General features: G+C 49.0%; 2 protein-coding genes across 7 annotated transcripts in view; both read right to left on the reverse strand.

Moving 5' to 3' along the window:
- The window catches only part of LOC144724620 (mitogen-activated protein kinase kinase kinase 20-like), a 31,656-nt gene extending 26,270 nt beyond the window's left edge, over positions 1 to 5,386 (reverse strand). For 2 of the 3 annotated variants that reach the window (XM_078603897.1, XM_078603898.1), the window contains exon 1: positions 5,183 to 5,386. The gene's annotated coding sequence lies outside the window, so the exon portion shown is untranslated. The remainder of the gene's footprint in view (positions 1 to 5,182) is intronic. The other variant, XM_078603899.1, reaches the window with a different exon arrangement.
- A 2,966-nt stretch (positions 5,387 to 8,352) lies between these two features.
- LOC144724622 (solute carrier family 40 member 1-like) overlaps positions 8,353 to 26,763 on the reverse strand; it is a 37,861-nt gene continuing 19,450 nt past the window's right edge. For all 4 annotated transcript variants that reach the window (XM_078603900.1, XM_078603901.1, XM_078603902.1 and 1 more), the window contains 8 exons: positions 26,458 to 26,617; positions 25,690 to 25,805; positions 25,279 to 25,402; positions 23,404 to 23,679; positions 22,467 to 22,708; positions 21,317 to 21,538; positions 20,530 to 20,683; positions 8,353 to 16,446 (listed from right to left, as the gene is read on the reverse strand). In XM_078603900.1, coding sequence (XP_078460026.1) covers positions 16,076 to 16,446; positions 20,530 to 20,683; positions 21,317 to 21,538; positions 22,467 to 22,708; positions 23,404 to 23,679; positions 25,279 to 25,402; positions 25,690 to 25,805; positions 26,458 to 26,617 — 1,665 coding nt within the window. In that variant the 3' untranslated portion in view covers positions 8,353 to 16,075. The remainder of the gene's footprint in view (positions 16,447 to 20,529; positions 20,684 to 21,316; positions 21,539 to 22,466; positions 22,709 to 23,403; positions 23,680 to 25,278; positions 25,403 to 25,689; positions 25,806 to 26,457; positions 26,618 to 26,763) is intronic.

Below are 26,763 nucleotides of genomic sequence, written 5' to 3' on the forward strand. Positions count from 1 at the left end.
GCAACTTCTTGTTTGACTTCATGTGGGAGGAAACCAGAGCAGCCACAAACCTACGCATACTAGTGAATAACAGTAAAAGATCCACGGATGGATTGGATAATCCATTGCGGTACTGGTCACCTAGCTGCACAGCAGGCTTGCAAGTTTCACAAATGTCTGCTCCACCAACCCCCTTGCTGGTTTACAGCTGTGCACCACCATGCCTGCCTGGCTCAAACTCGAAAACGGTGGGATGGTGATCCTCGCCTGAGGCAGTGGAGAAATTCCGCATTCCCATGGCAGGGATCAGTCATTCCACAGGACATCCACAGTTATGCAACTGCAGTAGTAGGATGACGTGTTTGTAGAATACTCTAAATCAACCGAAATTGTTCAATGTATAACAAATGCACGTTTGCAGTGCCTCTGTCAATCCACTGATGGATGAAAGAATAGAGGTCAATCGTGGGGGGGGGGGGGGGGTTGGCCATGGGTAGCAATGATGTAGAGTACAATGAGAACTGTTTTTCACCATCCTCTGCTTGCCGATAGGCAGCCGGTTTATTTTTTGGGTAAGGCCCACTGAGCTAAGAAGCTATTTCAGTTTCGAGCCGGGCATGCATGATGGTCGCCCATCCATGCACTATGCATGCCGAAACCTGCTTGGCTTCCGGTATCTGACAAGATGAGCAAATTCCAGGTGATTTTGGAGGAAAATAGATCCACATACGAACATAGTTTAGTGGAGATATTAAATAAGGAATGCTGCCAGGTTATGCATTCGTATAGCAATAGCCTGTTGCACAACTCCGGTCATCCTCGCAGTGACTTTTGGCTAACCATCGAACAAAGACGGCCACTGCATAGTGCCCTTTCTGATGTGCATCTGGGGCCGTCTGGAACGCTCTTCCTTCCGATATTAGGAAGCCACTGGAGCTGTGCACTTTTAAATCTAGCTTGAAAATTAATATATTTAGAACTGTGTTTGTTGTCCTTCCCCAGCACCTCCGATTAGCACGTTTGGCTACTTACGGTGAGAAATAGGTTCTACACACATGTTCCCATTATTATATAGAGTCCTTTGACGGTCGAGGTGTGAGATGTGTCAGACACGGTAAACAGAGTTCGGTGAAGGCCACGGCCCCCATGACCACCGACCAGCACTGACACAGCATGGTGAGGTATGGTCAACAATCCTGCACGACCGATGATGATGTGTTAATGATAAGAGGGCTGTGGATTTTCACTGAAGTGGTACAAATAACCACACTTGAGGTATATTATGAAACCGGACACCACAATATCATGAGGGGCCGTCCATAAATGACGTCACGCACCTGGGGGAGGGGGGGTTTGAGAAATGTGACGTCACATCAAAATGCGTAACTTTAAATAAATATAAACAAAACGTTCTACTTAATTAAATAGACTTTTTAATAAATGTTTTCTCCTACAACATCAGAGTGCAGCGCAACATTAAATACGCACTACAATGACAATAGTTTAAAGCGATTTGAAGCATGTTTTATTTTTTGGGGGGGGGGCAGAGCTTTGTGACGTCATATTTGAGGGGGGGGTCTGACTTTTTGTGACGCCGTGTGACGAAGGCGGGGGGGGTCAAAAATCGTCCAAAATCGCGTGACGTCATTTATGGACGGCCCCTAAGAAAATTAATCCAGGTGACGTCAGACGGGGCACGTCTCTTTTTTTTAAGAGTAAAGTCATAACATCGTTTTAAGAGGCCGTAAACTAAATCGGTATTATCTTAAACAAATGTGCGGAATATGCGAAAGCTATACACCAATGTTCTGTGACCAAGCCGCATTCAGCGAGGATAATGCTTGGTTTAGTGACCTGCATACATCATTACAGGCGTTATAGGCTGCTGCGGGGGTTACGTTGTGGGGGCAGCAGAGGGAGAGGCGTTTGTGCGGAAAAATGCAACCACGTACTTCGACACATCCAATGGTCTCCTACCTAAACCATGAGTTGGGCAAAGAAAATCAGATGGGGGGGAAAATGCAACCACGTACTTCCACACAGCCAATGCTCTCCGCCTAAACCATGAGTTGGGCAAAGAAAATCAGATGGGGGGAAAATGCAACCACGTACTTCCACACAGCCAATGCTCTCCGCCTAAACCAGGGGTCTGCAACCTTTAAGACATAAAGAGCCACTTGGACCCGTTTCCGAAGGAAAAAATAAACTGGGAGCCGCAAAACCATTGCAACTATTAAAACAAATATAACACTGCATATATTGTTTCTTACCTTATTGCTATATACAGGATCGTGCAGTCAGCTGTCAATCTGAATAAAAAAAGGACTTTTTCACTTAACAATGTAAAATATATTTTTGCAAATTAATAGCTAAATTACCTGGTTAATGGGATTTTTGCTCCTGAACCTCAGTGCACAGTGTCTGCACATCAGGGCTGTAAGACGTCACCTTCATTTTCACACAGGCTTGCAAGCTGTCATCTGTGAGACGTGATCGATGTTTGTTTTTAATATAGTTCATGTTGGAGAAGACCTGCTCACATACATGTGTGGAGCCGAAGATCGACAGGACTCCAAATGCATACTTTTTCATGTTTATATAAGTGTTGGGGATGGCATTCCATGTTTCGAATACAAGTTTGTCCTGTTTGGGAAGGTTTTCAATATCACTCCATTTATGATTCTGAGCCAGAATGGCCTTCTGACGGGCAACATCCTCAAGAGTAGCGGTCAAGCATTTGAACTTGGACACCCATATATCTTTGTCGGCTATATCGGCCAGTTCCATCTCAAGATCAGGTTGACTTACACCTGCAAATGCAGTCATATTCAATAGGGATGGATCGATCGCCAGGGGAGTGACAGGGAAGGATAATGTCGTTTTTTCCTCTCTGAACTCACAGAATCGTTTCCCAAACGAACTTTGCATTGTGGTGATTGCAGACTTGAAATATTCCAAATTTATCGTATCATGACTTTGTTTGAACTCTCTCAAAGAGGGAAAGTGAGACAGTGTACCTCTCTGTAAATCTTTGACAAACACTGTCAACTTGCGCTCGAATGCCAAAACCTCCTCCAGCATGTGCAGGGCTGTGCCTCCTTTCCCCTGAAGGGTTGTATTTAGCGTGTTTAGATGTGCTGTCATGTCTACCATAAAATGTAATTTTTCCAGCCACTCTGGCTGTTCCAGCTCAGCAAAGGTGAGCTCTTTGCTGCCCAGGAAGGTTTTTACTTCTTCCAAACATGTGACAAAGCAACGGCAACGTTATTGCCTGTCACCGGGCGGGCAGTGTGGAGCGGAGCGGCGACCTGTCAGCAGCGGCAACGCCAGAGCAGGTGTCACAGTGCGCCTCCTCCCCTCGCTAGCATCCGCCCCGGAGCCGCGGTCAAGGTTCAAAAGAGCCGCATGCGGCTCCGGAGCCGCAGGTTGCCGACCCCTGGCCTAAACCATGAGTTGGGCAAAGAAAATCAGATGGGGGGAAAATGCAACCACGTACTTCCACACATCCAATGGTCTCCCACCTAAACAATGTGTTGGGCAAAGAAAATCAGATGGGGGTAAATGCAACCACGTACTTCGACACATCCAATGGTCTCCTACCTAAACCACGTGTTGGGAAAAGAAAATCAGATGGGGAAAATACAACCACGCACTTCCACACGGCCAATGCTCCCCGCCTAAACTACGGGTGGGTGGGAGCTAGCAATATAAGAAGATGCAGCAATGTTCGTTCGAATTTGTTACAAACAAAAAGGACTTTGCAGCATTTCAACAACCGCCAACGCGCACGTGAACAAATGCGCGCGTACGGAGCGCCACGATGCATCAGCAGTGCGTAAAGAGCTGCAGCATGCGGATCCAGAGCTTAAACCAATTCGCACTAAGCACGGTCAAACAACCCCCCCCCAGCCACGATCTGCACGGCGTGTCGAGCCCCCCATCCATCATCTAGCAGTGGATTGACAGCGCCGTCCGGTGGCGCTTGCGCGGTCAAAAGTTTGGGCTACGCTTCGTCCACGGTGCTGCGCTACGATTACGAAAGGCGTTCATCCTCGACAGCCATGGGTGGTGGTTGGTGTTGGTTGTGGGGAATTCCCAATTGCCGTGCCTAACCATTTCGATGTAAAGCTTTCGTGACTGCAGGGATTCATCTTCTTGGTTCTTTCAGTAAAGTCACGTAGAAGGGAAATAATAAAAAATAAAATAATTCTCACGCCGTTTCGGCCACAACGCAAGCAGCCGTCATCAGGTGAACAGACAGACCTGGTCTTCACCTGAGGACGGCTACCGAAAGAACCAAGAAGGTGCCTAACCATGTCGGGCATGGAGATTGTCCGTCCATACTTCACCACTCTTGTCAATGCGCGGGTTCATTTAGGTCTGGGCGGGGGGTTGGCAACCTACGGAGACTTTTAATCGAACACCCCCCCCCCCCATTCCAGAAGTACATCTCACGAAAGCCACCGGTCAGTGGCCACTTGAATTAAATGACGTCCGTGCAACGGCGACAGATGTGCTTGCTGTCCGCCTCGCTGTTACTTGTGTATTCTCCACAGCGACGCCGACTGTTAATGAATAGTGTTTATCGTTGAATTAATCGAACTCGGGGGAGGGCAGGAGGGGGGCTGTCAGAGGCGCCGGGTTCAGCGCTAACCGCTGCGCCACCGCTCCACGCCTAAATGAGACGGCACTGTACCGAGAACCATGCGTTCAGCACAGGAACGCTGAACGTGCATTCTGCAGACAAATGTCCCCCGTGTAGCCTTAACAGACTGTAGTGGCAAGTGCTGTTAGCGAGCAGCACCTATAAAGGCCGGCACGGCACACGAGGGGGTGGGTGGCCAACACCACGCCCGGCCGCCTTCGTCTCCCTCGTGGCGATGTTTACACACCGCGCCAGGTACTCATTTGAGGCTGAGTCGACCTAATCGTCACTGTTGGTGTTTGGCCGTGAGGGGGCATCGAACTCGGGTCGCCAGGTTCGTAGCGCAGAGCTGCGCTAACCGCTGCACCACCGCTCCCCTACACGACGACCGCTATGCACACAACACACGCGCCGAGATGTCTTCAATGCACAGCACAAGGCGTGTTTGGAGACGCGTCTACTATTATAAACATTATATTATTATAGATTGAACGCCGCGTAATGGCGCGACAGTATATGCAGTATGCACTGTACGTAAACAAGCGTTGTACCACCCACCTCGTCGCAAGACTTTTGACGTCCGAACCCTGCGGCCGCCGCCGCCGCAACTCCTCTCCTCGCAAGACACTCGACGACTTTAACAACGCCAAAGATAAGTTTTCTTTAAAATCTTCCCCTGCTCCTCAACGTTGCGTGGAAGTTGTAATCGCGCGCGCGGATTCGCGAAAGGCGCGCAAGCGACGCGGTGACGTCACCGAGGCGCGCACGCGACGCGGTGACGTCACGGTGACGTCACGCGCGCGTCGCGGTGACGTCACGGTGACGTCACGCGCGCGTCGCGGTGACGTCGTGCACGGAGCCGTCGCCGCAAACCTTTGGAGGTGGGGTGGGGGCGCTGGGGGGCAACTGCGGGGTTTGACGTTGCTATGGGGAATGGGACATTGCCCGAAACGTCGCCTATTTTTTTTCTTGGAGGCGCCACTGTTATTTACAAATGTTGAGGGGGGTAGGGGGTTGTGTTGGTGTTTGTGGACCCCCCGCAGCAGCAGCATCGCACGTAACTTTGTTAATAACAACATTTAAGCAACGTGAATAAGAATCAGAATGTGTTTATCGTGGAGGAATCCGATGAGCTTTGAATATATTTTTCGCGGAGTTCCACAATCATTCCAAGATGGCATGCATAATGAGGGATTAACGACGCTTAAGAGTATGGTTGTTAAAAGATTTTTTTTTATTACCGGTAAACACTTGAGAAAAATATAACATGTTACCGGTTTGCCGCACATTTATGGATAGGTGTCTGGTCTAGCAATAAACAATAGACGTTAAAGAGCTTCCGCAGTCGGAGTTTAACACTTTCCCACGCTGGACTTTACAGTCCCAGAGTTGGCCGGTTCGCAGAGCCGTCCCGTACGATACGGTACGGCGAATCGGAACGACCGCCCCGGGCCCGGCGCTTTGGGGAGGGGGGGTGCTTAGACGTCACGCTGTCATATGTAATACTTCTGGTTTAGTTTGACGGTGTCGGGGAGAGCCCACTTGATGAGTGATTGTTTCTGTTTTGCCCCGGGCAAAACACGACCCGGCCGGTTTGATTCCATCTCCTGGCGCGGAAGTTGAAACAATGGCGCATATTTCAAAATCCTATTCCCACCCCGCCACCACAACAGTTCGTCGATTGACTGGTCGCGTGTGGTGGGGTAAAAATGTGGGTACACCAACCTCTTACCAACACACGTCTGAGGGCGTGTGTAAGAGCACACCAACGTTGCATTACATTTATAAGTTTGGTATCTTTTTTCTTTTCTCTCCACCTTTTTCCCTCTGTAGGTTTCACCCCCACCCTCCTGCCCGTTAGTTATTAATTTTTCTACCTACGTGACTTTACCGAAAGAACCAAAGAGTATGAATTCCTGCAGTCACGAAAGCTTCAAATCAAAATGGAGCAGAACAAATGCCCACTACCTCCCTACACTTGAGGCTCTTCTGCCAGCAATGCCGCAAAGCAGTTGCAGACCTGCACCTTTAACTTGTTTTTATTTACTCTTAAGTCCTGTCTGTCGCCGTGCGGTTTGTACGTGCCAAATCGGTGCATTCACCATTCAAAAATGTATCTATAACGATTGACTGTTCCTGCCTATTGGAATCGGCAATACATTCTGTAAACTGTGATTGCTTAAGTCCAATAACTGTCTGCTCTGTAATAAAGATAACGAGTCTCCACCAGAGGAATGTGGAACTTTCACCTCTGAATAGAGGCCACCAAATACACTCCACGCGCGCTCTGACTTGGCTCGATTTTACAAATTGCCGCACCTTGTCGAGTAGAATGTGCTTCCGAGCTGTAACATCTTTGGCAACTCCTTTATTCCGATATCTCTTTATCTTTACAATAGAGCGATCGGCAGGGCAAGGTGCTCTCCTGATGGTGCCAAGAGCAAGTGGGGATGGTTTTATGGAACGAAAAACCTGATCAAAGTAGTAATTTCAGTTTGTGACGTGCGCAGTAATTGCTCACTCTCAAGAGGTGTGATGAACCACAGACAACCAGGAAAGGCAGCAACCGCGCGGGGGAACCGGCACTACCAACAATTGCCCAAGCTCTGCGGTCCTCTATATGTATTTAGGTGTTACCAGTTAATTCATTGGTTTGCATGTGGGAGGGAGCCGCAGACCCGGAGAGAGAAACCACGTGCGCGAGAGGGCGACACTTTATCCCATACGGATGGAACATTAGGGGTCAATACTCTTTGTTTTTTTCGGTAAAGTCACGTAAGTTAAAAAAGAAAACAAATAAATTAAATCACGACGTTTCGGAGGCAACACAAGCTTCCGTCTTCAGGTGGAACCGTCACAGCACAATGACTGTATCACGTGGGGAGAGCTCTAAGAGACACGACCTTTTATACTGGTTAAGGGGAGGGGGGAGGAGCCAGGATGGGCCGGGGGGGGGTATAAGCTGGTGAGGTGACGACCTGTCCTGCATCTACAATTAGGGGTCAACTTTTGCTGCATTGCCATTTCCTTGCACGCCATTGTATGGAACCTCGACAAGTGAGCTCATTTGCAGGCACTTATGGTTTCGAATGTTGAATCCAGATGATACTCAATTTCATTTCTGCTTATGGAGTAGCAACCACAGGAGAGAACCTGCCCGAGTGGATGATCCACATGAAGATGAAGCGATGCGGTCAGCGAGTATCTGTCGTGCTTCCCGACCCATCATCATAGGCCTTTGTGTCTCGAGAGACAATTTCTTTTGCGCCTTACGAGGTCAGCTGTAAGTTGTGCAGCGCATAGAATGACTTAGTAGGCCAATCCTTGAGTGGCAATCCTTGCCACAACAATTGAAAGTGAATGCGGTGGCAGCTCTAGAGGTGTTTGTTGCTTGTTCTTTACGTCGCTCCCTTTGTCTGCAAAGCAGTGTGTCTTTTCTCCTCGCCTTCTCCTGAGGCCTGTTTTCACAGCCTGCTGCCAGCTGAATCGGTCACCGGCAGTTTTCTCCCAGTCATTCGGGTTGATGTCGCAGCTCTTCATGTCCCGTTTACAGACATCTTCCCGACCCACACCTCAGATTAGTACGGTTGGCTACGTACAGTGCGAAAGAAGTTCAACATACAGTTCAGGACTTGTAAGGTGTATGGGGGGGGGGGGGGAGGCCCTTATCCAGCAGTGGAATGTGACAAATCTTTAATGTGACATAATGATGTACAAGAAAATATTAGGGATACAACCATAGAAAAAAAACTTTATTTTTTTTATGGTGGCGATTTTGCAAACGGCACCGCACGCAAATGTTCATTTTATTCAATGGACGTTTAGAAAATAAGTATTTGACTGACACACCGAGAGCAGTTACAAAAAAAATTGCACACATGCAAATTATACCTGCACAATCAGTGTGGCAGGACCAATATACAGCTTTTACATGCCAATACGGTGTGCTTTTTAAGTAATCAGAAAAATAAGTGGCCAAGGGGAAAGTAATCCTAATTACAGATTGGTACTGCAAAACAGACGTTTCGTCACTTAAATCATTGCACAGTTGGAAAATAAACGATGACATTGAATGGAAATATAATTCGACAATCCTGACTCGGTTATCTAAAAAAAACATTTTTCATGCAAAAAAAACATTATAAAAACAGCATCCAACCAAAAACACTCCAACCACAAAACTCATTTTAAACGATTGTTCATGAAGGTGCAGCTCTGCAAGTACTCGCTAATGCCCAATGTTAGTAGAACAGCCTCCACGAGAGAGCTCCACCGAGCAGGCATTTTGGTCTCCACTTCCACGCTGGACACAATATCTCGGAAGAGGTGGGGATACCCACATTTTACCACGCACGACCCACCGATCATGAGACTGATGGACCAGTTTATACTGGTGGGTGGACAGAGCCGAGGGCGGGTGGTATATGGAACGTTTCAATTTTTTTCAACTACCACACCAGGAGGTGGAATGGTGGAACTGTCGACCTTGACCCGTTCCACCGCGGCAACAGCCATCGTAGATGTATCGACACGTGCTGTGACCCATCAACAGAATACGCGTCGGAAGTGATACTGTGCAGCTAGCAACTCCACTTGCCCATGGGCAAGCGAGGTTTTGTTTAATTGCGCAACTAACGAGGGAAGAAGGCACAGAAACACGACTCTTACTGGGTTACTGCAAGCATTGCAATGTGACGTTAGGCTCACAATTCGCCCACGCGAATTGTGAGCCTCGAACGCATGGGCATTCCAATTCGGTTCGTCAAGTTCAAATTCCGTTTTTAAATTTGATTACAAAAAAATCGCTAAATGCTGCCCGGGGTGGGGTGTGAGTATGACCGCATCCGACGGAGCGGTGGCGTCGTGGATGTCACGCTGCTGTGCTACGAGCCCGGTGGCCTGAGTTCCATACCCGGTCACGGCTAAGGTCCAAGTGGTGAGTGACCAGCGTGAAGTATGGTCAAGCAGACACGGCCTTCCTCCCATCGCTGGATTAACAAACCGGGCTGTAAATCAGATGATGATTATACCGCGCGTGTCAGGTTGCCACCAGCACACGGCAAAGTGCCCTGTGGGAAAGCACAGTACTTGATGAAACCCCGTGGGGTCATAAGTGCTGTAGTCTGTTTCTTTTAGTGTTCTCCCGTTCAAAGGAGCACACAGTGGTGTAGTGTAAGGGTGTTGTTTATAAGCACCCTTAGCAAAATAGCATCACAGCAGAGCTTGTCACATCTACGGACAAGGTGTGGGAACATGTCAGAGAGAGAGAGACAGGGTGGCCGAGCCTGGGGGGCTGCACGTGGCAATAAAGAGGGAGGGGGGGCGCTTCCCCGTGTGTTAAGCCCCCCTCTGCGTTCCTTCTTGCAGTGGTAGCATTCAGCTCCCGTTTACGGCAGTGGACAAATCCACATTCCTAATTCGCAGGGGACGAGCGCCTGCTGTCCATAGGACGACCACTGTAAGCCTTCCCACAGAGCAGCACACTTTCATTTTATGAACTCGGTTTTGTGTTAAACTTGGAGGTAATTACGCCTCAATTAGTATTGTTTGCGGCTGTGCACTCTGCAGTTTGGGGCTGTGCTTGACAATTGATTTAAAGAGGATCAGAAGTGTGCTTAATTGGTGACGGCCTTCAGGTTATCAATGCATACAATTCACTATTTTTTTAATATACACACTCCCAAATCCATCATTTAAAACATCTAATGCCCAGTGGAATGCGCGCACCCACACACACAAAAAATGCCGACGCACAACGTACCTCTGAAACATGCCGTCAAACCGGCCTCTCACTCTCGGGCCCGGCTGCTAAAATTGCCTGGCATTGGGCGGGTGCAATTCAAGCATTTCTCTCAGGTCGTATTGGAATTGCGAGGTCACAGAGGATTCATATGATCCTTATGGCGGTACCCCGGGGTGACCAAATAATAGTAGATGGCCGAGGCAGTTACATATTTTATTTCTGGGACACAATTTTTCCCCAGGGTGTACTTCACTCCGCAACTGGGGTACCAATCAATCCGAAACGCAGCGAGGACTATTGCGCTGAAACCCTGAACGCTCGCACGTGGCACCGTAGCGGTGCATCGTGTACAGCTCGTCGAGATGAGTCGATTGCCGCATCGCCGACCATCAACAGACTAAAAGTGACTGCATCACGGACATTATGCGAGAGCCGGGGTACTGCCATAAGGTTCATTTGTCAATTCATGGTTATGATTCAATCTGATAATTGTTTATTATTTTTTTACATTTACATAAACATCTCTGGTGGCTGTGGAGGTCAAACCAATTCTATCAAACCAAAAAACTCAACACATTCGTCACTAACACTGTGGCAAAGGGGCTTTTCATTGCATACAAATGAGGGACCGTTGCCAAAAATGTTGCTTATTATGTACTTTTTTTACTTTTAAGGCCACAACGAATGTGCGAGTTGTTTTGTTTGTGCTTGTACGCCACAACAAATGCAGCATACGCGAAGTATTTGTTTCTTTTTGTGTAACCAGGTGAGAACGAGTGACCAGAATACTTAACATTTTTCAACATCCACCCGGTTAATCGAAATTACAAAAACACAAAGTACAGCAATGAAAGCAAATAGAAAATCATTCCAACCCGACAGACAGTGTTGATGCCACTGTTTATGTTTAGCCACGGAAATCCCGACAATGCCCTCGTGTACCACTGCAGTACAGTGGCGGCGTCTTTGCATTCCAATCCTTGAACACGAAACTGTTAAGACACCTGTCCAACATTAACTGTGTAGCTAAGCACTGTCATAAAGCCCACAACTCAGTCAAGTGCAGGTAGGTAGTGTCTAGCATGTGTGACACCCAGGGCCCTGGATCACTGGTAGACTTGGAGTAGGTGGCACGATCATTCACAGCCACAGCAGGAGGTATTCTGGATGCGGCGTGCCGGGTGGGAACATGTCAAAGAGCCCCAGACACCTTCTTGGTTCTTTTGGTAAAGTCACGTAGAAGGGAAATAATAAAATAATAAAAATAAAACATAATAAAATACAATTCTCACGACATTTCGGCCACAACGCAAGCAGCCGTCCTCAGGTGAAGAACAGGTCTGTCGGAAAGACAGCGTCTGAATGAACACCACCAAAGCCCCAGACACGGCTACAATCGGGCCTTGGTTAAACCGCTCTCACTCCTGGGCATGCTTCGTTCCAGTGGTGCGTGCGTGTGTGTATATCACACAGGACGCAGTGCTTTTTGACTTGCGCAGAACCAACACGACCTTTGATTTTTTCCACGCGTGTTTTATCCTGCGGACGGGGACAATTGTGGGGGTGGGTTGCACCACGTGGTTTCCACAACTTTTGAGGTGTAACTTCGTTGGACTGTCCCATGATCGCATTCCGTGGTTTGGATTTTGGTGGTTTTAAATCAACCCGGCAGCTTTTTGTTTCGGGGGCTCCACATTATTTTACTCCAAGTTTTCAAAAACGGTCAACATCCTCCGCTACATGTATTACACAGCGAGGCAGCGTTCAGATTGCGTTGATGAGAACATCACTTACGCACACACACACACGGCTACTGATGTTATTTGTCATGATAAGTGTACTAATTACTTAGATATTCTTAGTTCTTTCGGTAAAGTCACGTAGGTAAAAAATGAAATTAAAAATTAAAATTAATAAAATAAAAATCACGACCTTTCGGAGGCAACACAAAATGACGGAGACTCGTGTTGCCTCCGAAACGTCGTGATTTTTATTCTATTTTTATTAATTTTAATTTCATTTTTTACCTACGTGACTTTACCGAAAGAACTAAGAATATGAATCCTTGCAGTCACGAAAGCTTCAAATCTAGAATTACTTGGAGCCCCATGTTGTGATTCGATTATTGCGATACGGGGCACGATTAGATTAGTTTTTTTACGTGATGGTCAAAGTAGCGGCCTCTCGTGGCTGGGGGGGAGGGGGGTCATGTGATCCCATTACGGACGACACGTGCAAAGATACAACTTTGATTTTTGCACGCGTGGTTCAAGAACCGCCTATCGTCAGTCTTAAAGAATCGACAATCGTCAATTTAATCCATGCATCGTTATACCCCTATAAATAATAAACAATCAATTCACATTCCAGCATCGGTGACACGTGAATACATTCATGAAAAGCTATTCTGTTATAAAACAGTATTCAGAATTTCCACCCTTCGTATAGTACAGCAGTGGCCAATACACCAGGCACTGCGATCCATTTTTGACCAACAATTGCTGGAAGGATTTGATTGCAATATACTTTGGACCAAAGTTCTCCAGCATCTTCGATTGGCAAGGAGATATTTTTTTAGTCGGGGATTTTTTAAAAATATATTTCCCATCGGCCATAATGAACATTGTACGTAAGTATGTATGCTTATGCTAGTTTTCGTTCCGTTTTGTCCTAGGATTCGCAACAAATCTTTTTGGAAAGCCACACCTACGGAGTCATGCATTGGCCGCCGCTGTTTACAGCACGAGGCTAAAGTGGAAAGGGCGATGTGCTTCACAGACGTAGAACAGTCCGCCAGAAAGGGGGCGATCACGCAATGAGGGCTTTGCCAATTAATAACTTTACACCATTTTTTTAATGTTTCCGAAATTTGCTCCATGACGGGCGCACGCGCGTGCACACGGCCTGCTCTTTAAAATAAAGTATTCATAATGTCACGGGATTTTTAACGTCCGCTGTTTGAAGCAGACAGTGCGAAGTATTTATAGTTATTGCATCCGCAGTAATAGCCAGGGCTGCATTGCATATCCGCTAACAAATGTTGTCGATGCAGTCATGCCTGGAAGTACGATGTTTAAAAGAGTAACAAGCCCGGACAGCGTCCACACCAGCAGCGCTGGAAAGCTCACAAACATATGATCACGGAAACGTTCGTATTGTATCAACAAAACCAACAAACGTATACCGTATTGTGCGTTTTATACAAATCCACCGTTGAGTGGTTGCTTTAGTTCCACTGGTCCCATTTAGCAAAAAAACACGTTATCAATCTACATACAGTAATAACAGCAGTAAAAAGAAAACAAATGAAAAAGAGTACGCAAGAATCATTCTTGATTTAATACACCTTTTTCCTATTTTTGTGAGTGTTATTGCCCCCCCCCCCACCTCCTATTTCACCCTGATTGTGCTCTTGGCTGTCACGCCACGAGCCGAGGAATCATTCGGATCTCTCGCACAGCGGTGCAGCCCCCCTCTTTTCGTGTTCGAGAACGGCCCACAGAAGTGGATGTCGAAGAGCTACCCGGCGAGATCCCTCCGATTGACCTCAAGTCGGAGGAGGGTAGCACAATGATTATTTTAATTCTCAAATGATGGAATTTTCGACGACTGCCTGGATGGGAACCCATAACCTCGGCAGTGCCTGCTCAGTGCTTTGACCTCTTGAGTCACCGAGCCACCTCCAACTAAATAATATGTTCTTATGAGTAGGGTAGCTACAATCCCCCCCAGCCCCCCTGCCCCCTCACAATTCAATGAATTATAATTCAGGGACGTTATTCAAATCAAGAATCGATTCTCTTATTGTTAACGCAGTGGCCTCTAGTGGCTGGAATGATCACATGACCCCATTTTATACGCGAAACAAAATATCCGATTAGAAATATATTTCTACGCGTCGTGAGCTTAAATCGATATCAATCGACGGGTATTGTCACCCCTCCGTAGGAGCGATAAGCACCTCACGCCAGCACTGGTCTCTTCGACACTGGCATGATCGGATTAGCAGCAGAATTTTTCAGACTTGAGCACCGTAATTTATTTGCCAAAATTATCCGAGCCACACGGCTAAACGAGCGAAGTAATTTGATCGACAGTTCGAACTGTGAGTCGCCTGGCTAGTTAGCATGCGAGTGGGCACAGTGGTCAAAGGCAGCCTAGCGAGAGTGGAGCCACGGGTTGTCTATTGCAAGTCGAGGTAACAGCCCTGATCGCGTCACTGCTGGGCAGGAGGGCCTCCACTAAAAGGGAACACCAGAGAGCCCCTCACCCAGACCGTGGGTGAAGTTTCCGAATGGGACAAAAGCTCAAATTGGGCACAGAAGCTTCGAGAAGCGCACCACTACGAGTGCACTGACAGGACGAGTTGCACGTGGATCTGGGAACAAATAAACCCAAATTGGAGACGTTAAAGTGACAGTCGAGAAGAGTCCGCGGGATTGGACAGGACGCCCACAAAAAGGCTGTCAAAGGAGAGAACTTGAATGAAGAGGATGACGACGACGATGATGAGGCTCCACGCTTTCCAATGATGTGACTTGACGACATCGTGGACAGAGGAGAAGGTGGGGGTGCGAATAGACCGATATGTTTCAGACATGTGGCCAGGAGGGTCGGAAGACAGCATTGGTGGAAAGAGAGTTCAGAGTTACAGGAGAGCGTGTGGCAGAGGCACTGTGGAGATGGCGATAACGCAAAGACCGTGGAGAGAGAGAGAGAGTACTCAGACAGCAGAGTCCACTTATTGGGACAAACCTCTGGCAAAAGAACACCGCTGACCCAAAACAAGTTGCAATGCCCCAAATGTCTACGTCACAAACAGACCGACCGACGTGGTCAAGTGTCGACCAACTTTCCCCTCGACAAGTGCACGGATGTTGGGGATAAAGTAAAAAAAAAGTAATACTTACAAGTCATCTAGCTCTTTAAACGGCCAAACCTAATGCTTGCTACCTGCTCAGTGCTATTTAAAGTATTCCTCTGCTCTGTATAAAGCAGGGCACACAGGCTTACAATACCCAACTGACTCTTAAGTTGTATTTAGTTGACACCAGGATGAGAGCAGGGTGACCTCACTGGCAAGAGTGGCATGGTGGCATGTGCAAATGCATTTCGCTGGGTCAAGTAGTGACGGTGGCCGCTTAACCATACGACCCACCAGCAACTGGCAAGGAACGCGACTCCTGTCGTGAACGTAGGCAACACCTCTTACCGCCCCCTGGCAACGCTCCGACTGTCCATTGGCAATGTTCCCATGAGCTAAAGGAAACCACTGCCACCTGCCACAGGCTCAAGTAATGCTGCTGATGCCTGCTAAAGGTGGCAACACTTCCCCACCAGTCCGAGGCAACGCTCCCATCGGCCACAGGGAACGATCCCAGTCGACTTCCCCCGGTAGCTACAAGCGAAATCGCCACGTGCCGCAGGCAACGCTTTCCCTGGCCAAAGGCAACGACCACAGGGAACGCTCCCGGCAAGCACATGGGGCCAACGCTTACGACGGCCACAGCCAACAGTCCCCAGCCGGCCAAAGGCAGCGCTCTTACTGGCTACAGGCAACCGTCGCTAGCAACTCCCAGAGGCCACAGGCAACGATCTCACCGACCATCGGCATTCCTCTCAACCGCCAAAAGGCAATGCTCCCGCCGGCAACGCGTTCCCGGCGACCGCGGGCAACGCCGCCAACGGGCCGCGCGGGCAACGGCCCCTCACATCCGCTTCTTCCCGTCGCCCTCGCCGCGCCGCTCGCCCCTCTCCCCGCCGTCCCGCTCGGCCGCCGGCCCGCCGCTCGGCCCGTCGAGCGGCGGCGGCGGCGTGCCGCAGGTGCAGAGGCCGCCGGGGCCCAACGTGCGCACGGCGTAGTGCGTGTAGAGGAGGCCGCCGGCCGTGACGAACGCCACGGAGACGAGGATGAGAGCGCCGAAGTGGTGCACGCTGGGCGCCACCATGACCATGATGAAGCGCAGCACGTTGAGAAGGCTATTGAGCGAGCTTTGCACGCCCGTGACAACGCCGCGCTCGCTCTCCGCCACCGTCTCCTGGAAGATCTGCGTCACCGACAGGTCGAAGCCCCACAGGCCTGCGCGCGAGGGCGGACAAAAAGAGGCGAGAGGTCTGAAGCGAGTTCAGAGACACTATTGTGCCTATGTTCCATGGGCACATACCAAATCGTTTAAACTATAAACTATTAAAAACTAAACAATTTTTTTAGTTGGCCAGGCCCCACTGAACTATATTGTAGCTCTTTCAGAAGCGACCTGGCCACTAAACATGGCCTAACGAAGCGGTTCATCATAGTGGAAATGTATAGCAGCCACATACTCTTAAGTGCATGTTGTTGATTCTCAATGTGGAGGGGAAAATAATTAACCCGTAAAAACAAAGTTTTTCACTATAAATCCTTTATATGCGTGGCATCGGTTTTATTTTATTATTCATTTCTGTTTTTCTTGAGTAAGAGTTTCATTTTTATCACATTGGTATTTTAAATTAAATATGACATTTTTTTTTTCCTAAAAAGTAGAAAATTTTGGAAAAAAATTTTCACGAAAATAAACTGTCACGCACAACGAATCTGTGTGCAAAATGTCAGCTCGATTGGATCACGGGGAGTGGGTTAAAAAACGACCGAAAGATTTGCACGGTCGTAAGCACGCAAGCAAGCAAGTGAACTTAATATAAAGGATTAAAAAAATGTAGGACCTGCAAACTCATTCAATACAGCAGGCGTCAGGGTTGGAATCGAACCTACGACCTCCTGTATACCAGGCGAGGTAGTTACCATCTCGCCACCGTGGCACCCCACGGTGAAGGCCTGCAGTGCCTCTCTCTCCGATGCCACGTGATGTACATGGCCCAGGCGGGAGCAGATGGTGATGACTGATGCAACTGCCTCTCTGGCTTCTTCACATGTGCTGTGAAGAAGGGCCATTGCCCGAAACGTCGCCCATTGCCCGAAACGTCACCCATTGAATACTTTTTAAGGCCACAGTGTTTTTGACAAATGTGAGATGTTTTTGTCTTTTGTATGCGCTGCTAACGTCGTGTCTGACCATATTTTGTGATTTAATGAATGATTGATAGGCCTGGGTTCTGGCCCCATGTCTTTCCGGAACATGAACGAACAGTGCCACCTTGAAAACCTTTCCGCTTAACCTGCTATGCCCCTTGTTTTGTTTTGGAAATCGTCAAGGCACCAGCAGGAGTGGCTTCTTGACCCCATTCTTTGCACAACAAGAACACTCTCTCAAGAAAATAATCACAGGAGTTTTTGAGTAAAATGAGAAATTATTTGGTTGACCAAATATCGTGGGGGTTTGACCATACTTCACCACGTTGGTCGGTGAAGGTTGGTGAAGTGCGGGCGGGCGTCCAAGGTTCAGCGATCACTCACCGGTGCTGTTAGCCATGAGTGGGAGTCAAACTCAGGTCTCTGGGTTCACATTGCAGTGCGATAACCACGAAACCACCGCCGCTCAACCCAAGTCTTACCAAGGAAGGTGGTCCCTCCTTCTTTGGGTTATTACTGAAAGTGCCCACTTTTGCAATAGGTTCACGGAGGTTGTGCTGCATAGCACTCTCATCATGTGGGTTCGGTTCCTGAAAAATCTCCCAGCGAACCGTCGAACATCGTGCCAAAGAACACGCACTACAAGCCGATCACAAGTCGCACAGTCTGACCACTTGGCCCGCCAACTGCTGCACCTGAATGGAACCACAAGCCTGGATCTACACACAAGCCATCGTCCAGCGGACGAACTGCGGTACTGCTTGGGTCAACACTTCAAAGGATTCCAAACCCGTTAAGAATCAATTCTTAAGCACAACCACGTGCTCTCTTGAAATGGTTTTCACCTGCAGCGTTGCGCTGTGGCAGCAGAGCAGTAATGTTAAATAGTAATTCCTGAGCCACATGAGCATCTTCTTGGACACGTCCTAGATGACTATCAGGGTAATGGAGAATAAAGAAAAGCATCCCTTCCTGCTTTAATTCAGTTCTCTTGAGGGTTAGAATAGCCAGCTGATCCCTAACCGCCACGTGCTCTCTGTGGTATTTTTCGTGGTAAAATTAGAATTATCTGAAGTTCGTAACTTTTATAGCTCTCCAAATTATGCATTGAGCATCACATCGTTGGATAACACTGATCAACAACAAAAAAAAATTTCTGGCCTGGACTTTTGCAGCTGTTCTAGACTAATTTCAGGGTGCTGATTCCAAATCTGATCTCAGATTTGCTCTATCACATCTCATTTTATGCTATCGGCATACCCCATTTTCATAGATTTTACCTGAAATTAACTTTGTCACTTATGATTGCAAGTTGTTGCGAGTCAGTGACTGCTTTAGTGTTAAAATATGGTGCTGTATTTTTAGGATAGTGTGTTTATAATATAATTTTATGTAGATATCCACATTTATTTAATATTTTTCTTCTGCAGTTTTTATTGAAAAAAATATTTGATATCTCAAAAACCTGATGTGATAGACAAAAACTGATGCCAGATTTGGAATCAGCACCCCAAAATTACCTTACAACCGTTGGAATACCTTATGCCAGAAAAAGTGTGTTGACCAGTGTAATCGATTATCAAGTGTCCATCGGGAACTCTTGCAAAGCAGTGCAGCGGATCGCCTCGTGTTAGATAACGTGCCTGCAGAAGACGATGGCATCTCATAACTACCTTTAGAAATCACTTTTTTATAGTGACCTCTCACTCACACTTAGGAGCACTGCAAGTCCTCCAGATGCTCTGCAATGGAAATGCGACGTGGCAGTCAAAACTCAAAATGGCAATCGAACCAACATTTAATATTTCCCGAGTTGCAATCTTCCGAAATTGAGTGAAAGATCAAAACTATAATGTAACAGGGAGGGAGGGGGTTGTTTTATCAGCGTGAAAGTCGCTGGTGACCCAGGCTGAGACTCGACTCGTGACAATAGAAAGCCCAGTTTAATGACGAGTGGCCCAAAAACTATAAAAACTAATTTAACCCACGATCTAAGTGGTCCTTGACCTCCTGAGCTACCCGACCACATCCGCAGAGGTTTAAATTGCGTATCAAGGTAACATTCTCTCCTGGCTGATAATGAGTTCTCATCGGCTGGGAAAACAAAGGTACAGCCCCTGCACCTTGGTTTTTGTTCGGTCCAGAAGAACAACGCAGACGAAACTTCAGTTCTGTACTGAGGAACGAAATGAGGCCGGTCCGATTGTTTTTTTTATTTTTTCAAGGGAGTAATGATTCATACCCCCCACCCCACATCACAATGTCATTGTCGTAATTCAGTATGAGAATTGTGTTTGTTACGCTATGGCGGCCTCTAGTGGCCACGCAGACACAATGCATACAACACGCGTTCCTTGCACCAACTTTCAGTCGTTATGGCGGGACCCCGGGGTCCCGAATAAACAAAATCAAAATCGTAATTTATTTATTTTTGGCGACTCCGTCCCACCGCGCACATCAACCCCGCGACCCACCCGGCGCAGATTGTTCTGATGTCGTGTCGTGTCCAAGCGCAGCGGCGAGGACGAATGCGCAGGAGAAACAAAACTTTTAAACTTTGATTAGCGCATCGTGCAGAGCTTGTCGAGAGGAATAGATTGCCGTGTCGTTCGCCTTCAACAGACGTAAAATGACGTCGCAACGCAGTTTATGCGAGAGCCAGGGGCTCATGGGACCCCGGGGTCCCGCCATGAGGTTGAATTGTCCATTTGTGGCCTGGATGTTTAACTCTCGCAGCAGGCCTATTCCCTTGGAGCGATTGCATCCAAGGGTTTTACACCATTTGTTGTCGTTACCTATTTTAGCTTTTAAGCGAGCCTTGCCAACAATTTTGGCTGATCTCGTCAAGGAGCATAAACCATCACGCGAACTCCGGTCATCCCCGCAGCAGCACATTTTGGCTGGCCGTCGAAGAAAGACGGTCGCCGCATCGCGCGCTTTCAGACACGCTTCTGCGGCCGTCTGGATTGCGCTTCATTCCGATATTGGGAAGCCACTGGAGACATGCACTTAAATCTAATTTGAAAGCTCACGTCTTTAGAACTGCTTCTTGTGTTTAGTCGTCCTTCGGCCGCACCTCCGATTGGGGCGCTTGGCTACGTACGGTGCGAAAGAAGCTTCGACATACGTACATTCAAGCGTTGCTCAACGTACCAACTCTGGACAGGATGGCTCCGGCAAAGAAGAGCGAAATCGAGGTGTAGTCGAGGATCTGCGGCTGAACGGTGGCGGTGACGTTTGTCGTGACGTTTTGAAACCAGGTCCCGTTTGCCTCGTAAGCAACCGTGGGCTCGGCTGCGTGATTATCCTGTCATACACACAAAGAAAATCGCACGGCGTGGCGCGCGAGGGTGGCTGTCAGACCCGGGATGGAGAAGCTACAATAGCCCCGTCGGAGAGGAGTTTCAGGGCGGGGTGGGTGGGAGCTAAAGCAAAATGCACAATAGACAAAAGCAACATTCCACCCCTGGGTATTGGTATATGCCTATTTACAGGGATGCACGCAGTCCCAGCAGCCAATCCACGTGAATTTGCGTGTGGGCCGTAATGTAGTGGTCAGGGCACTGCGCTACGAACCTGGTGACCCGAGTTCTGTTCCCGCTCGGTGACGAATATCTGAACCTGTCACGGGCCTCCCCTAGGTCGACTCAGCCTTGAAGGCTATATGGGAGGGGAGGGGGGGGGCTGATCTCTGTCTTGATAGATGACTACAGCCATCACAATGCCATCATTCATTGTCTTTGTGTGTGTGTGGACCTATTTATGTTGAATTTCTTTCGCACCGCACGTAGCCAACCGTGCTAATCGGAGGTGCGGGGAAATAGCGCTACGAACAGTGATGGCGCTGTTAACAGCGACGTCATCTTCATCGTCGTCGTCATCATCGTGGTGGTGGCGGCGGCGGCGGCGGCGGCGGCGGCGGTGACCTGACCAGTCTCACCAGGCGCGGCTTGTGCAGCGGGGCAGTCAGGTCGAGCGGGCTGCCCGGCGCGAACACGGACGCGACGCACAGCAGGAGGCAGCAGACCTGCGCCAGGCTGAAGAGGGCGCCGGTGCGCACCAGGCCGCAGCGGCGCCGCGCACGCAGGTAGAGCACGGTGCCCACCAGCCCCAGCGTGGCCGACAGCCCCACCATGATGCTCAGCACCGAGGTGCTCACGCCCTGCCCCCGGCGGGGGCGCAGGCGAGGCGGCGGGACGAGAACAGCAATAACGTTCATCAATGTTCACCGTCGTCGTCGTCGTCATCATAATCGCCGTCGACAGCCACGATCAAATCGCGCTGCTCGGTAAAGCCACATTGTCTCGCTGGAAAATAGGCGCAAGATTTAACGTTGGCAGCCGCGAGATTGTAATTCCGCATATTCCGGAGCTTAATTGCAAGGTTGTTAAATGTTTAAGTTCACGTGTGATTTTTGAGATTTTTTTTTTACTTTTCACCGGGTCATAAATTGACACTTTCTCGATATTTATCTTTGCCGTTTTTTTTTTAATCGGGCGTTTCGGCCGTTACCCAGTTTGGCGTCTGCAGCAATTTTTGTCCATGCTGTTTGTCCACTTTTAGATTTTGGGTCGGACCGGTTTCACAGCTCTTGACATGGTAGGAATGCACCGGTGCGGCAAAACCAGTATGGTTCCATGACACGGCACACCCACCCACCCTCTTGTGTGGGCTCATACAGAGAAATGTGGGGCCATGCTTTCTATATAGGCCAGAAATTGGTACCACCTAAGGTAGCAAAATCTTAAGCAATATTAATGTATTAATATGACTAATAGGTACTCTTCGGTTCTTTCGGTAAAGTCACGTAGATAGAAAATTAATAGATCACGACGTTTCGATCGCAACACAAGCAACCGTCGTCAGATGAAACAAACACAGCAGGAGAACTCCTACGTCAGCAGTTGTCTCCAACACACCGATGTGCTGAACTAGTAACTAATTGGCATGTTTTGCTTACAAACCTTATTCATTGGCTGTGTTCGGTGTTGGCAGGTTTAACAACACATTTACTGTGTGGCGATATATAACCCAAAAACCTACATTATGAAAGGAATACCAATTCTGCCACTGCTACTGCGTGACCTCACCTGCGCGTACGCGTAACCCGTGGTGATGCCGTCAAATCCCAACACAGTCATGTAGAGGAAGGCGAGGCCCAGGCCTGGCAGGAAGGCCGACTGTCGGTAGTACGCCACCCAGCCATAGCGAAGCGTGCGTAGGGGCTTCCCCAGAATCGCCAGCCAACTGCCAGACTTGGTGTTTGGAACGACTTGAGGTTTGGAGCTCTTGTCGATGGCAGACTTTTCTTCGGTGTTGTTGGTCTCGTTATCTGAGGACAAAACGGACAGGCAGGGGTGGGGAGGGCGGCGTCGTTCCCGAGGCTAAATCGCGGCAACGGCTTCCGCGGATCCTCGTGCAAGAGTTGCGTCCTCCTACCAGACACTGTTGTGCTTTGTGTGGCTTTGCAAGCAGATAATTTATTCTCATCTTCAGCCATGATCAATCCACTGCTGGATGAAGTCCCCCCCCCCACTACCTCCAAACCGTCGCAATGTCTCATGATCCACTGGAGCAATAGATAATATATCACGCATCTGATTAAGTTAAACGCCCAAAACAAATCACATTTGTGAAGGGTAAATATATTTAAATCCACATAATGAAAAAAAATCAATTACCATAGCTTTTGGATAGGTAGTGATTGTTCACAATGTTAATTAATCAGATTTCTGGTTCAGGGAAAAGTTACACAGCAGGCAATTAAAGTAGCGCAATGCTGTTAAAATACAACAGATGAGCTGAATCATTCCGTTCCCGACGAAGCTCCCATCATGTGGAGCGAAATGTCTCCCGGCCACGACTAACGTTAATGGGGAGTGATATCTGAAATGCCAACACCGTCATTGTAGGATGTCCAGACCCAGGCCTGCCAGGAAGGCCGACTACTGGCAGTACGCCATGCAGCCGTACGCAGCCAACCGTACGTGCCAAATCGGAGGTACGAAGCAGCGACGCGTCGCTTACCTTCTCCTGCCGCCAGCGGATGCAGTTCGCAAGCGGCGGCCTCGGTCTCCCCCGCTCGCTTGGCGTCAGCCACGGCGGCTCCTTTGGTAGCGAGCGCGGGCACGCTGCGAAACACGTGCCGCAGCAGCCAGTACTCCACCACCATGGAGAAGAGGTTCCAAGCGGCGATGACGCCGCAGCTGAACTCCAGGCTGAGGAAGGTCATCACCTGCCCCACCGTCATGGGCGCCAGCAGCTTGCTGAGCTGGTCTATCTGCCGCATGGTCGCGTTCATGCCTGCGCAATGGGGGGTGGGCAACGTTTTGTTTTTAATGCTTTCTAAACGAAGGTTCAAAGTGTTCAAGCGTGAGATCTGCCTGTCGATGGAAAGGGGCGGTGTGATAACTCCCGTAAAGATGACGCAGTATGGACTAAAGTTGAGTTGCTATTGGGGACCTCCCCTTGAGAATAATGGACAAATTGATAAAAAATATATATATTGGCCAAAAGTAGTAGATAAAAACCAGCGCGAGATAGATTAGCTTTGGCGTTTGCGCCACTACGTATGTGCGTTACCGGCTGCAGTGCATCAGCAACTGTGGATAGGGGCCAAATCGAAATGATCTGAGAAAGAAATTCAGTGAGGTCATCTTCCGTAGGCCAAATTCTTACACAGGGTGAGGGCGCACTGCTAGTTGCAGGGTTCCTGATGGAATTGTCTTTCTTCTCCTGAGACGAGACAAAGATGGCACTTTATTTTTAATGTCCCGTAATTGTGGGGGGGAAAAGCCAAAACAATAGGTAAGGTGGTCCAGCAAGCTTAAGCAAAGAGTCCTCCGAAATGTTTATCCTGCAGTCTGGCTGGGTTAGAGCCCTCTGGCATGAATCTATGCTGCTAAAGAACAAGACGGGAGTTTTAGTGACTTACCGCTACAACATTCCACCTTTTGGGGGGAAAAATTTTAATATAAGGAGACGAACGTATACGTTTTATTAATGGGCAGTCTCGGCATGGCGGGTTACAAAGGGGAAGTTGTGTCCATGGACGCTGGAAGAAAGGGCGACTTTAGAAATCGCCTTTTTAAATGGCTCCATTGAGGGGGGGGTTCCACATTCTCTGCCAAACACATGGTAAAACAGCACTGCGAGTGATTTATTTTTTCATATTTTTTTTCTACACTTGGGTCCAAATTTTAAAGGCGTTCGTATTTACACTCGATAAACATTTCAGTCCATCGTCTGCAATTTAGCCAGGCAAGAGGCTGGAGAGAGGCGTTGACCCCCCCCCCCCCCCTTTGTTTGGACAAGGGTGATGAAAGGCCGATTTGATATTGGTGCTAGAAAACATTCTTTTCAGCAAATTGCACTGGCAGTGGTGCTCGCGCACATGCACCAAGAAAGTCTCGACCCATGTTTGTCGCGGACACTTTCTTTAAAAAATATATATATAAAATATATACAGCAGACTATCGTTTCGGGCAAGAGCTGTGCTTAATCCTTTTCCCGTTCCGATGAAGTACGTGTAAGTAAGTGTACGTCATCAGTTTTTCTTCCAATTCGGAAGGGAATAAAATAAAATAACTGTATCGGTACTGAGGGGCGGCTCCCACAAGGCCATGCGGAGAGGGCGTGTGGCACAGCTTGGCGCCAGCTTTCGTAGAGTGCGGTCGTGTCGCTACAGTTCTCTGCTGTGAGTACAATGTCTTTAAATACAACGGCGCTGCGCCTCCTATAAATAAAATTGACACTGAACTGCCCGTGCGTTCCGAGATTCGGTGGTGAACGGGGACCCACCCTGCAATGTCTCGGAACGGGAAAGGATAAATTGGCCACTGCCCAAAATCCTGCGTGCGTGAACCCACCCTGCTGACCCAGGAGAGACGTGCACCCGCTGACCTGCCAGCTTCTCTTTGCTGTCGGCCACCACGACGATCCAGTCGCGCTGGATGGCAATGGTCATGGCCGTGCCGGCCAGCTGCGCCACGACCCCGATTGTGATCACCACCACGTAGCACGCCACCTGCGGAGGTCAGGATCAAACCCACAACCTCCTGTATACCAGGCGAGAAAGTTAACATCTCTCCATCGTTGAGCCCAAGATCGGCAGCAACCGAGGCCAGGTGAGAAATTCGCCTAAGCTAAGGTAACTGGATATGGGCGTGCGGAATCGTATTTGCCCGTCAATTGTGTCCACAGAAAGGGGGGGGTCGGGGGGGTGACGAGGCAGAATTATTGGCCACTATGCGTGGATCTGCTCTCGTGTCACGTTGCTGGGTTTGTCACCGCCCGCCACGGACGCGAACTCACCATGAGCCAGCCGTTCCACACGGGGCTGATCTGGACTTTGCACAGGAAGATCGTGAGCAGCACCAAGGCGCAGAGAATCACCGATGAGTTCTGGATGCTCAAGGACAGGCGCACAACTGCGGGATAGCACAACGGGGATAAAATTAGAATTTTTTTTTTGGCAAGAAAAAATGTCAAATGTTTGCTGCTAGAAAAACGTGAATTGTGAGGAATTGGCACTCGTAGCAGGGCAAAGAAGGCCCACTGCCCAAAATGTCGTTATTTTTTTTTCCTGTTTCGGGCAGCGTTATACTGGTAGGAACCTCCTGGTTACACCAGCCCACAGGGGATTATTGTGTCCGTCCGTCGTGCATCCAAAAATGGGAGGGGTGGGGCTGGGTGGAGGGGAGGGTGGGGAAGGGCTGGGTGGGGAGGGTGGGGAGGGGCTGGGTGGGGAGGGGCTGGTCACCCCATGGTGCCCTTATAAAACTCAACGTTTAACCTACTGACGCCGGCTTGTGCCCGCCCTCACAGTCGGCCATATTTGCGGAATACACCACGCCGCCGTTGACCCTGCAGGCCATTGACCGAGCAACCCAACGTTCCTACCAGCTCCCTCCGCAGGAATGTGTTTTACGTTTGAGACGTTGCAATATGTGCTCGTGCAACCGCCGCCGCCACAGCCGCGGTGTATCACACAGCCTTGTATTTGTTTTTTAGCAACTATAAGGCGAGGTGGCGTTGTGGAGTGCGGCAATGAGGCTAAAAGAGGGGGGGGGGGGGCCGCACCGCGCATGCGTGGGTTTTTGTCCACCCAGTCGCCCACTAGGGCCCCCAGGAGGATGTGGGACCCGGATGCCGTGAGGCCGTAGACTGCCGCCAGGAAGAGGGACTTGTCGTAGAGCTCCACCAGGAAGAGGCTCATGGCGAAGTGCCACATGCGGTCGCCCTGCAAACGACAGCAGATCGCGAGCGCGCTCGGACGCGCTCAACCGACGCTCCGCCGACGAGAGATGGACGGCGATTTTTGTTTAAGTTTAATTTTGCAAATGTGCTGACTGCGCGGCAGCCGCGGGATCTGGCAGGAGAGTGGAA

This window comes from Lampetra planeri, chromosome 21 (assembly GCF_965212315.1).
Source record: "Lampetra planeri chromosome 21, kcLamPlan1.2.h2, whole genome shotgun sequence".
Taxonomy (NCBI): Eukaryota; Metazoa; Chordata; class Hyperoartia; order Petromyzontiformes; family Petromyzontidae; genus Lampetra; species Lampetra planeri.